General features: G+C 48.8%; 1 protein-coding gene across 3 annotated transcripts in view; it reads right to left on the bottom strand.

Annotated features, from left to right (window-relative positions):
• SDK1 (sidekick cell adhesion molecule 1) overlaps positions 1 to 13410 on the bottom strand; it is an 879729-nt gene that overhangs the window by 177322 nt on the left and 688997 nt on the right. For all 3 annotated transcript variants that reach the window (XM_053894114.1, XM_053894115.1, XM_053894113.1), the window contains exons 15-16: positions 4197 to 4344; positions 3098 to 3238 (exon numbers count right to left, since the gene is read on the bottom strand). In XM_053894114.1, coding sequence (XP_053750089.1) covers positions 3098 to 3238; positions 4197 to 4344 — 289 coding nt within the window. The remainder of the gene's footprint in view (positions 1 to 3097; positions 3239 to 4196; positions 4345 to 13410) is intronic.

Raw genomic sequence — 13410 nt, forward strand, 5'->3', positions numbered from 1 at the left:
CCGTGTGTGCAGGTGAGACCCGTGCGGTGGGAAAAATACGAGATCAAGAACAGGCAGAACTGGAATAGCGAGAAGGTCCCAGGCCCCCTCCTGCCTTCGCCTGAAAGGAGGTGCGGCTCGCCTGGCGGGAGGCGTGGGGGACGGACGGTGATCCCGTGACGGGCAAAAACAGGGGCCAGCGCCCCACACCACATTTCTGCTTTCCTGTTCCATCCACTTCTGACACCGACTGACTTGATATTCCTTTACTGAACTACCTGCGTCCCAGCGGGGGTTAAGTTCATTTATGTAACATCACGGCCTTCAAGGCAGCGGCCCATGGGGACGCAGGCGTGGCACGGGACAACCCGCAAGCCAGGTACTCCCACTCAAATTCCCCATCTACAAAATAAACAGCACCGAGACGGTGAGAGAGCCGTTTGGAAGAAGGCAAGGATTGGCCCCACGGCAGCACCAGGGCGCCCTGGCGTGTGAATGGCGCCCAGGACCACTCATAATAACCAGTATGGCACATACCGGGCAGTCACTTGAGAAGATCTCATTAATGTGGAGGCATCTCTACGCATGACACATTCCAGGGAAAAGCAAAGACGTTAGCTCCAGAAGGAGCTGGGAAGACGACTGATGAGCTGGGCGGCCTCAAGCAAACTCTTAACTTCTCCGAACCTTGGTTTAGAACTCCCGGGAAGGACATAATAGTGGCCTTCCGCTGGGTTTTCGTGAGAATAAAACCAAACGATGGACACAAAGGAGACGTGACAGTGTGAAGCACCCTGTAAGTATTTCTGGTTATGAGAACACTGCTCATCCAGGAAGTACGTGAAGCCCGTATGAACCGTATCTCCTGGACCCTTGTTTATAGGATCGTGTGGAACAGACCACAGGATTCATGTCTCAGAAGCGGCCGCCCTCCTCTCCTTTCTGCAGCAGGCAGGCTGGCCCATTCCGACCCGCGGCTCGGGTGCTTTTGTAACATTCACAGGATGTCTGGGAAGGTCACAATTAATAACAGAAGCACAGGGCATCGCCCTCTCACTGGTGGGATACGTTGCCTGGGAGACTGTCTCGCACAGAACAAGATCATTTTTTTATATGGAAATAAACAGAAGAATGTTTTTAAAGGACATAACCCCTATGCTCCTCTCAAAGAAGCACCCTGCCCATTATTATAAATATTTTATTACTGTGCACACATCCTAACTACTTCTCACGGCCAGAGCCGCGACGGTGATTTATTTCCATTTTGTTCTTCCATGGGCTGTGCTAAGGCTCTGACACAGAGTCTTGTGCCCTGGAGGATGCACACTTGCAAAAAGAGCTGATTTGCAGACCGGAGGATTATTCGCAAATGTTTCCAAGCAAATTTGTTTTGGCATGGGTCTTTAATTTCTGAAAACTTTGATATTCCCAGGCCTTGGATAGGGCACCCTCATTTTAGGACTTCCTTGATTTAAACCCCTGCAAACACAGATGCCCTCCTTCCCAGCACTCGACTCTCCCAACATATCACAGAAAATCCTTTTAACAGTGGTAATCCCACAAAATGGAGAAATGTGCAGTCCCCGACGGGGACTTGTAACATCAGAGGGGTTTCATTATTAAGCCCCACGCCCCGAGCCTGGTTCTGCAGGCTGACTTTTAAAGTCCTTACTTGGCAGCTGGAACCTGAGGAACCTTTTCTGTGTGCTCAAGAAAAGAAAGAGGCGGCCAAAATGACAAGCATGTGAAGGGCCGGGTGGAGGGCAAGGCAATGATTTTCATTAGCTGATGAACATGGGACAAGAGTGACAGCTGAAGCGAGGGCCCAGGAGCGGGCAGGAGACCCGGGTGGGGGGGTGGGTGGCCAGCTAGTTTTCTAGAGGGATCTGGGAACCGCCCAGAGCCCACAGGTGCCCCTGTGCCAGGTCTCTTGTTGGAAGGGGGAGGACACTTGGAGGCAGAGTGACCAGAGAGACCCCGAGTGCCGATTCCAGCCCTCCAGCCCCCGTGGGCCCCTAGGGGTCACACTTAAACCCCTTCAGGTGGATAATGGCCTAGCTTATGTTTAGAGGACAATTCACATGCTTGAGGAAGACTTGAGAATGGCAGGAAGTGTTGGTGATTGGCTAATTATATGTGCACGTGGATGAAGGTGTGATGAATGAATGGATGATTACATAAATATATACTGGGAGGAATGGTCCTCCACATGCAAAGATAACGGAGCTAAAAAAGCTATACCTTCATAACTTCTTACATCTGTCTAAGAGATTGCATTTAGCCCCCTGAGACCTTTGTTCACCCATACTTTCTGGTCACACGCTCAGAATGGGCGGCAGAGGCCTGGCATTGGGAGGAAGGGAGTGGCGGACACCCGCCGGGGAGGCTGGGGAGGGACACGCGGTGCATGTCGGTGAAGAAACGCGTCCGTGGCTGCACGGTCTGTTGGAAGCGATTTCATAAGAGCCCTTTGAGACCGCTTTTCTTTCTCCTGCAACAAACCACTGCAATGATCACATCTGGTGCAATTTCAAAATTAGCAGTAGTTTTGGCAAAAGGGACTCCTTGTCTCAAACCCAGCCGAGATCTGGGAGAGTCCTCTCGACATCCTTAGAAGCCTGACCACCCTCACAAGGCAGAGAAAACAAAGCGGCCACAACGTGGGGCCACACATGGCCTGCAGAAGAGTGAGCTCGGCCCGCACCGTGGTCCAAAACGGGCCGACTTCATTTCTGACATTTAAAAGCTGTGAGATCGCATGTAAAAAGGTAGGTTTTTAAAACATTTCTTTGAAACACTAGAGGGCCTGGCAATACTGAACAACGTGCTAGCCAGCATGGGAACGACTGGCTAATGATTAAATCGGTTGCACTACTGTTAGCTAACAATCATTACAGTAAATAATGTGTGCCCCTGGATTCACGATGGAAAGCACACCCTGACCCCGACTCATCATGTCCCCCTTCAATCTTCTACCAAACGTCACCATCGGCGCGGGGTTCTGGCGTGCACATGCTACGGCCGGATATGCAGACGCTCTCTGCAGGGCCGCCCCCAGCGAAACAGAGCCCTGACTCCGTGACGACAGCCTCGAGCCGGCCAAGCACAGGCTACTCGCCTGAGGATGTACCCGCGCAGCACCCCGTTGTGCTCCGTCTCTGGGGGCGGCTGCCACTGGACCATGATGGACTGATTGGTACGCCCGCTGGCCACGATATTCTTCGGGGGAGCGCTGGGCGGCTCTTCGGGTAACACCAACCTAGACATAAAACATGGGTGGGGAGAGACAGATCGGCATCCGAAACAAAGGGTCCCCATCTGCATTCTCTGTCTCACTGAATCTGGAGCCCAACTACTTTAGAAAATCGAGGGATGAACCGAGCAAAGCACACGGCTGATCCTGCCAGCAGGACAGGCAGGAAGCGGGTACAGCGAAGGCAACGTAACGGAAAACCGACTATGCGAGCACCAGGGCAGGCGCAGGAGGTGACCTGACTCTGTCTGAAGGAGCGGCACCTCCGCCCGGGAAGGGATCGTAAGCCCGAGCGGGCCAGTCTGCAGGCCCACAGCCCGAGACTCCTTCCAAATTGTTTTTCCTTTCGCTCTTTCGATATTTCTCACATCACACTCCCACATTTTGAAAAAAGTCATTGAGAGCTCAATCATGCCATGATTCGGGCCCCGTGAACGCTCAGGCGGGTCGGGGAGGGCACGCAGGAATGTGTGGATGGGAGGAAGCCATTTTCACAGGTCACATCTGAATGGGCTTCCACAGCAGCCGCCCCAGGGCTGGGGGAGCGGCAGGGCCACTTGGGGATGCGACGAGCCCGGCCCGGTGTTTACTTGTCCCAACAGCGGCACCAGCTCCCTTCGTGCTGGTGGCCGGGGTAGACAGAGGGCGCAGAAACACCGTTGGCTGTGCACTGCATGTATGCAGAGGCCTGTGCGATCCGGGACGATCTGTGTTGGCCCCGCCAGGGCACCACGGAAGTCTACGAAACTTCCCTCAGAGCGATTAGGGAGAACCCCGCTAGGCCAACACACGAGGGACTGTGTTTCTCTCTTGGTTACAGTAATTCCTGCACACGTTGTGGCCAACGTCGCTAAGGGGGCAGGGTGGTTCCTCGGATCTATTTCCTCCTCCTAACTGGACGTTCCGTCTTGTTTTCAGGCCCGAGCTGCCCCTCGTCACCACGGAGGGCCGCGCGCTCACACACCTGCTCGTCTCTGCGCTGTACTGACCCTTGCCCACTTGATTCACGGCACACACCCTGAACTGATAGGTGCGAGCTGGAGTCAGGCCGCGCACGGTGACGCCTGTCATCTCGGGGCCGACGTTTGACAGATGCACTTTCCACGGAGAGTCTGAAAGAATGAGCAAAAGGAAATCAGAACCATACGAGCACACGTCTGAATGATAACGAGTGAAGGCGAAACGCGTCCCCATAAAGTTCTCTCATCTGCTTTCCTGGGCAGAGAGAGCAGACAGCCCCGTGTGACAGAAGTGGAAACCAAGGCTCGTGGCCACATGGCTAACAGCCGGTAGCCTGTGGGCCTGGCGTGAAACTCGGGGGCCCACTCCAAGCCCGGCATACCTCCCGTCGTCCCCCATGCTGCTGTCAACAAGTGAAGGAATTTTTTTGCTCAACCTGCATGTGGCAGTTTAAACGCAACCAAAATATTCCTCGCTCCTGCGCTCTCTGTCAGCTCACACGGTTAGGCAGATTGCAGATTCGTCTCCCAGAAAAGGATGCCGCACATGTCACCAAATGATAAATAAAAACTATATTCATTAACATTTTAATAAAAGAGGAAATGAGCATGATAAAGACAGATGGGCTGTGCATTTTGCAACCCATCTGCGTGGCGGCCCATTACAGCACCGCACCCCTGAATGGCTTTGGCTGGAGGGAGGCGTAATGAAATTTGCAGCGAGTTTAGGATATCTTTGCACCCAGCCCGCGGGCAGGTGCGCAAGAGCGACTCCGTCAGCCAAATGGGCCCTCGCCTGGATGGCTTCAGGGGATTCTGCTGGGCTCCTACACCTTTGTAGGATTTTTTTTTTTTTTTTTAACAGAGTTTAAACACGCTTTTTGGCCCCATCGTTTCACAGAATGATGCCCCGGAATAAACAAGACCTGGCAGCGAATTTGAACACCCACTGTCGCTTCTCATTTGGAATCGTCAGGACGCCAGAACCGCATTTTCAAGTTATCAGTGAAGTGAAATGGGGAGGTCGGAGAGGGGGCTTCTTGCGGAAATCAAATTGTCTGTCTTGTTCCTTGGAAGAGGTGCCAGACTCCCTCCCTCTCACCCACACCGGAGATGGTCAGAGAGGCGAGGCATGATTTCCACGATGGCGTCAGGCGAGGAGGCACGTTGCCGACGCTGCGGGCTGTGGGCATGGTCCACACACAGCAGAAGAACCCAAGGACGTGACGCTCAGGACTCACAAGTCCGTGCTGGGAGCGCATCGGGAATGCACGCTGGGTCTTTGGGAGTCACCACGAAGTAGCTACAAACCGCTTCACAACGAAATGAGGCTCTCGAGGGCAGCCTGCTCACAGGGAGCTGTCTACTGCTAAGCTGGACTTAGCTGATCCCCCAGGAAAAAAGTTACGCTGCTCTGCAGCACGAAGCCAGTTGGGCTACAAAGGCTGAATCTTTTTTAATTATTTCAAATAAAGCTGCTTCCAAAAATGGCTTTCTGGGAACGCGGTCCTCACCACCAGCTGGGCATTTCAGTGTTCTTGGCCTTTGATTCTCGGTGATATAGGTAATCTATGCTTGATGAAGGTCCCCCTCTCTTTATGTTTCCTTAAAACTGCCACGTGTGCATCCCCAGTTAACTCCAGAAGACCTCACAACAATTTGCCTTTTTGCTTTGGGAGTCTGAGACCCTTCTAGAAGCACCAAATGGCTCGTGGTGATCTGGTTCGCTAAGCAGGCTCCTGTACAGAAAACAGCCATTCGTCCACACGGCCCGTGGAAGAGGCTTCTGTCGCATCCACGCAACTGGACTTGGTTGGGGAGCAGGGCCCGTCCCTGCCAAGTCACGGTCCAGTGGAGACAGTTTTCATTCTGAAGACAACACACACAAGTGTCCACGGCTGGCCACCACTCTTTCATGTACAGGTGTCTACTTCTGTTTGAGTTTCTTCTGTAAAAAGGGTTGGGGGGGGGCAAGTCAAAACCACAGTGAGACCCACCTCCCACCCAGAGGACGGCCACTCTACAGAAAGCAGAGAATGGCCTGGGTGGGTGAGGACGGAGAGAGGCTGGGATTCGTGTGCTGATGGTGGGATGCAGAATCGTGCACCTGCTGGGGAAGACAGTACGGAGGCTCCTCTAAAGACTAAAAACAGAACTGCCATTTGATGCAGCTGTTCCACTTCAAAATATAAACCCCAAAGAGCTGAAAGGAGGGGCTCAAAGAGCTATTTGTTATGAACCCGTCTTCACAGCAGTATTCACAACAACCAAAAGGTGGGAGCAGCCTTAGCGTCCGTGGATGGATGGATGGACCAAGCGCGGTCTCTCCGTGCACTGAAATACTATTCAGCCTTGATAAAAGAAAGAAAGAAAGAAAGAAAGAAAGAAAGAAAGAAAGAAAGAAAGAAAGAAAGAAAGAAAGAAAGGAAGGAAGGAAGAAAGAAAAGCAATTCAAACACACACTCCAACACAGTTAAGCCTTGAAAACAAGGCAGTCACGACAGACAGACAGTGTAGGATTCCACCTCTATGAGGTCCCTGGAGGAGTCAGATTCGCAGACACAAGGTCGAACGGCAGTTGCCAGGGGTGGAGGGAGGGGGAGACGGGGAGTCCCGTTTAATGGGTACAGGGATCCAGTTTTTCCGGATGAAAAGAATTCTGGAGATTGGCGGTACAACGTGAGTGTACTTTAACACCACTGAATTGTGCATTTAAAACTGGTTAAGACAGCAGATTTTATGTTATGCATATATTACCGCAATTAAACATTTGTTTAAATGGTAAAAAACAAAATGGGGGAATAACACAATTCCCAAGACAGTCACGGTGAAGAAGAGACGCGCACTGATGCCTCCAGCACAAAGCCTGGCCCGCGGTGGATCCCAGTGCTGGACATCCGGTCCCCCTCCCACCGTCCCCTTCACCCCTCCCACCTTCCCCTCCCTGTTCTGTGCCCCCGACGACCTGCCCGGCAGGGCTGGGCTCTTTCTTACTCACGGGGCGATCGCCCTGTTCTTCTCATGGGGGCAGCTCCAGGCCACCTCTCTGTCTGGACCCTGCAGCAGCCCTTGCCTCTGTGTCCTGAGTCACAAGGCTCCACACCTGGGCAGACCTTCCCTTTGGAAACTTCCTCCCGGACTGCTCTAATTCGAGAGGGCCGCCTACTCGAATTAGAGCGGCACCTGACTGACGCGGTGCTCGATAAAACGTCCTTTCTCTCCTTCTTCTTTTCCCGTAGAGCCTGGCAGTAAGCGGACGGCTCACCTGCTCGGTCAGGTACACCGTATGGCGCAAGTTCAGAAGGGGGCAGAGTCAGAAGGACGGTGGGGGAGCCCGCGGACTGAGACGGTGAGTGTCGGCATGGGGGGCGGGGCAGGGGCACCGCTGCCTTGCCCGCCCAAGTGCCTTCCCTCCCAGATTCTGCCCAGTGGGATCTGCTCCTTCACTCGGAGTATAAACAACTCCTCAAAGTGTGTAACCCCATCCGGGAGATCTGCTGATGATAGGCAACAGGGCCTATTAGTCTGCCCTGTACCCTGGGGTCCCGCTCAGTCTGCGGGCTGCATCTACAGAACTCTTTATTTATTCTTTTCCTTCTTCCTACTAGAAGATAAAAGGTCTGGCAGGAAGAGAGATTAAACCGAGCACTAATACAAATGAACCTGATCCATCTCACAGGCACTCTGATTTGTAGCAAAAAAAGAAAAAAAAAAAGTAGTTTGGGAAGGATTTGCTCATTCACAAGCCTCTGAGCTGCAAGCTTGCCGAGACTGTTAAAATTTAAATAGCAGGTCTGCTCCTGACAACCCATAAGCAAAATCCCTTTAAAAGGTTCTCCTCCAGGTCCTCAGAAAAAAGTACTACAAGATGCTGTCGGAGGGGCTGGAATGTAGAGGATTCTTTTGATAAAGGAAACCATCCCATAAAAGTTTCAATAGCTTTTTCCTCCCCTTCAGGGATGCCTCCTGCCCTCTGATCTAGAAGCCTAAGGAATTTCAGTCTTCCCCAGTCGGGCTATGAAACAAACCTCTGCTCCGCAAAGAGCGTCACTGATCTTCCTGTTACCTTCAAGTGCCCAGAACCCCCGAGGAGGTCACCGCTCCTTCGCCCTGTCTACTGGTGAAAAAGCTGGTGGCTTTCGACCTTCACAAATGTACTGGGAGCTTTCTCCAATAAAAAAGAGCATTATCATGTTCTCAATCAAAGGTATCTTAGGAAGGGAAATACTTTTTCAAAGAAAAATTCAATTGCCACAAGAACCATTATTATTATTATTATTAATGCCCGAGGTCTATATGGCCGCTGGTGGTCTGGAAGTGTGTTTGCATCTGTAGGCACATGGATCTTCTTGGGGAGAAGGCATCATCTCCTCTCTGACAGATGAGGAAACCAAGACTCAGGGACACAGAAACAACTCCTCCCAAACCTTACAGGCTGTCACTTCCCAGACGTGGGGACGGATCAAACACCACTAAAGGCCGAGGAGCTGGGCTTCCAGCATCTCCTTGTGAGTGAGTGGGAAGCACCCAGCAAATGCCCAGGCACCCCTGACACACACACACACACTCACTCACTCACTCTCTCTCTCTCTCTCTCTCTCTCTCTCTCAGAGAACGCACAAGGCCAAAAGCCGAATGCAAATTCACTCCAGTCTCTGGGCAATAAAGGAGATGCAGGAACGCATTAAATGACACCACACGGAAGCAATCAGCCAAGCCCCGGACTTGGGACATTCTACAGGACAGACGCCCTGGCCTCTGTACCAGGCGAGGGCAGGGGAAAGGGGGGTGAGGCTCTTGTTGATGAAGCAATGGACGGACCTCATTTGGATCTGGATTTGGATTCAAAAGAATCAACTGTGAAAAGTCATTAAAAAAAAAGAAAGCATTTGAAGATGACAAAAGGAAATGAAAATACATTCCATGCTCATGGATTAGAAGAACAAATACTGTTAAAATGTCTGTACTACCCAAAGCAATCTATACATTTAATGTAATTCCACCAGCACTTTTCACAGAGCTGGAACAAACAATCCTAAAATTTGTATGGAACCACAGAAGACCCCGCATAGCCGAAGCAATCTTGAAAAAGAAAAGCAAAGCTGGAGGCATCACATTTCTGGAACTCAAGGTATATTACGAACCTGTAGTGATCAAGACAGTACGGTCCTGGCAGAAAAACAGACACAAAGATCAATAGAACGGAATAGAAAACCCAGAAATGAACCCACAACTCTATGGTCAACTGATCTTTGACAAAGCAGGAAAGGACATCCAAAGGAAAAAAGACAGTCTCTTCAACAAATGGTGCTGGGAAAACTGGACACAACATGCAGAAGAATGAAACTGGACCACTTTCTCACACCATACACAAAAATAAACTCAAAATGGAGTAAGGACCTAAATGTGAGACAGGTAACCACTAAAATTCTAAAGGAGAACAAAGGCAACAACCTCTTTGACCTCAGCCGCAGCAACTTCTTACTCAACACGTGTCCGGAGGCAAGGGAAACAAAAGCAAAAATGAACTACTGGGACCTCATCAAAATAAAAAACTTCTGCACTGCAAAGGAAACAATCAGCAAAACTAAAAGGCAACCGATGGAATGGGGGAAGATATTTGCAAAAGACATATCTGACAAAGGGTTAGCATCCAAAATCTATAAAGAACTTACAAAACTCAACACAAAAAAAACCCAGTTTGAAAATGGGCGGAAGACATGAATAGACATTTTTCCAAAGAAGACATCCAGATGGCTAAACAGACACATGAAAAGATGCTCAACATCACTCATCATCATGGAAATACAAATCAAAACCACAATGAGATACCACCTGACACATGTCAGAATGGCTAAAATTAACTTAGGCAACAACAGATATTGGCGAGGATGTGGACAAAGAGGAACCCTGTTGCTCTGTCAGTGGGAAAGCAAACTGGTGCAGCCACTCTGGAGAACAGTATGGAGGTTCCTCAAAAAGTTAAGAAGAGAACTATCCTATGGTCCAGCAATTGCACTACTAGGTATTTATCCAAAGGATACAAAAACACTGATTCAAAGAGATATATGCACCCCAATGTTTATAGCAGCACTATCTATAATAGCCAGATTATGTAAAGAGCCCAAGTGTCCATCAACTGATGAACAGATAAAGAAGATGTGGTTTATATATACAATGGAATACTACTTGGCAATGAAAAAGAAGGAAATCCTGCCATTTGCAATGGCATGGATCGATTTAGAGAGCATAATGCTAAGTGAAACAAGTCAGTCAGAGACAAATACCATATGACTTCACTCACATTGTGGAATTTAAGAAACAAAATAAAGAAACCTAGAGCGGGGGAGAGAAAAACCAAGAAACAGACTCTTAACTGTAGAGAAAAAACCAAGGGTTGATGGAGGGAGGAGAGTGAGTGGGTGATGGGGATTGTGGAAGGCACTGGTGATGAACACCAGGTATTACGTGTAAGTGATGAATCACTAAATTCTACACCTGAAACTAATATTACACTTTATGTTAACGAACTGGAATTTAAAGAAAGACATTTAAAAAAAGCAAGTAGAGACATTTAAATATGGGCTGAGTATAAGATGATATTAAGGATTACCACTAATCTTGTTGGGTGTGATGTCCTTTACTTGAGCTATGTAGTGAATCACTTAAGGTTGAAATGACATAACGTCTGGGATTTTCTTAAAAATCCTCTAGCAAAACAAACAAACAAGGTGGGGACTTGATGAAACAAATACGGTAATATGCAAATGGTACTGACAGTGAACACATGAACGAATATCCTGTACCTTTGTGTATACGTAGCACTTTTCATAATAAGAAGTTCCTAGAAAGTGACTGTTTTGTCACAACATTGCCAGCACTGAGCACTGTGACCGTATTAAGTCAGACATTTTGTGACCGTATTAAGTCAGACATTTGGTAGATGAAATATGTGATTTCACTGATGCTTTGCCTTGTAGTGTTTCATATTATGAGAATGCGCATTCTTGCATTAAAACAACTTCCCCTAGGTCACAGAGCAAGTTAAGTGGAAGAATTAAGATGCAAATTTTATTCTTTTCCTAATTCGAATTCCAGTGCTCTTTTGGCTGCAACAGTCTGCGTATTGTGTCTCCTAAAATATAAGCTTCAGGTTAGAATAAGAATGTCTACCCTTGCAAGTAGCTGCCCACAGGATGAACTCCACCAGAATCTGTTTTGCTCGCTGGTAGATCCTGGGCACTACAAGAGTGCCCCACGTGAGGCAGGAACCCAATAAATACTCGTTCAGCGAAAGCACCTGCCACGTCCTGGGCACTCTGGGTGACTGTGTCACACACTGAACCTTCACAGTAACCTCATGGCATTTATGATCATCCTCTTGCTCATACAAGGAAAGGAGGCACTGACCCACGAATCACGATCTGGTCCTTCCATCGTGGGGGCAGCTCCCAGACGGAGGCAACTTTGTTCTTTCGACGTCTCTCTACTGGTCATAATGAGTGTTAAAGCTCGCAAGTCAAGGGCTTGGTCACAGAGATGACCCAGAAGCAGAGCTATGCTCCTGGCCCAAAGCCTTCGAGGGTTCAGTCATGTGGCTCTCCTTCCCCACACCGGGATGTTTAGACACTAAGTGGAAGTTCTCTGGGCTTCTTAGTAAGGTACCGCACTCTCGGGGCGGGCGCTCGGATGACGCTGCACTTCCTGGTGCTTAAAGCTTTAGCCTCTCCAGCACCCACAGCGATAAGGTGCGTTGATGCCCCTCCCCACCACGTGAAGGGAAAGGAATGGCACTTTGCTTGGTGCTCTTCCTTCCAGAACCCCAAAATGCTGGTCTAATCATCAGAAAAATATCCACAAATCCCAACCTGGCGATGTCCTACAAAACACCTGAGCATCAGCCCTCAAGGCTGTGAAGGTCGTCACAAGTCTGAGAAACTGTCCTGCTAAGAGGAGGCTAAGGAGACACAGTGGCTAAATGTGGTGTGGTGGCCTGGACGGGGTCCAGGGACAGAAGAAAGACATTCGTGAAAAACTGAAGAAATCCTGAATAAAGCATGGACTTTAGGTAATGATAATACGTCAACATTCGTTCATGAATTGTGAGGCAGGTACCACACAGATGCAAGATGTCATAATAGGGGAAACGGGGTATGGGGCTTTTGGAAATTCTCTGCCTTCACAGTAATTCTGGAAACCTAAAACTCCTCTAAAATAAATCGCAAGAGAAGAAAAGGCCTGTCAGAGAGTTGGTGAGAACCGGGAAGGAGAGGGCAAGCTGTGGCACACAGCGCAGGACTCGCGTGGGAAGGCCCTGTGTGGTGTGCAGGAGAAGACAGCCGTGTGTGTGGGTTCACACGGGGAGGCCCGGATGGCGGACTCAGAGCCTCTGCAGAACAGAGTTTCAGGCCACCGTGATCGTTCCCGACGCTGGAGCCCTGGAGGACGGGCCGTCCCAGATGTGGCTCGCTGGCATCTCTCAGTGTCTGGGGGGCCTGCTGGCTTTGGGGGTTAGTGACAACAAGGGGCCAGGTCCCCCACAGCTGTAAACAGTCATCACTGAATGTCCCCAGGGTAGGAGGCTAGCGTCAGCTCTGGGAGTCGGAAGGACGGAGGGACCTTGGGCTCAGCCCGCACCTGCACTGGCCCTGCCCAAGGCCCGCAGAAGCCCTTTAGGTTTTGAATAGATTACCATAACAAGGGCTCCAAAATTACTGAGCCATACAAATCCTGAGACCACCCAGGGAACCGTATGCCCACGAAATAATACAAAAAGGTGGAAAAAAATACATACATATAAAATATGTACTATGTTAATTATATATAAATTATATATACGTGTATAAATTATGTATATAATTATATATGCATATATAAATTATACATATATAATTATATATAAGTTATATACACACATATAAATTATTTATATAATTATACATACATATATAAGACACATAATTATATATGTTATATGTACATATATAAGTTATACATAAATTATATATGTATATATAAATTATAATTATATACGCATATATGAATTATATATATAATTACATATAAATTGTGTATATAAATTATTTATATATAAAAAATACATCATAGAAAGTACCAATTCATTAACGAAAATCTGGAAAAGAGAGTAAGAGAAGAAAATGAAACAAAATAGGCATAGATCCATTCTGCAGTCTTTTAAAACTGTTTTCAAGATTTTTT

The sequence above is a fragment of the Panthera pardus genome, unplaced genomic scaffold (assembly GCF_024362965.1).
Source record: "Panthera pardus isolate Hobbes unplaced genomic scaffold, ASM2436296v1 HiC_scaffold_4, whole genome shotgun sequence".
Taxonomy (NCBI): Eukaryota; Metazoa; Chordata; class Mammalia; order Carnivora; family Felidae; genus Panthera; species Panthera pardus.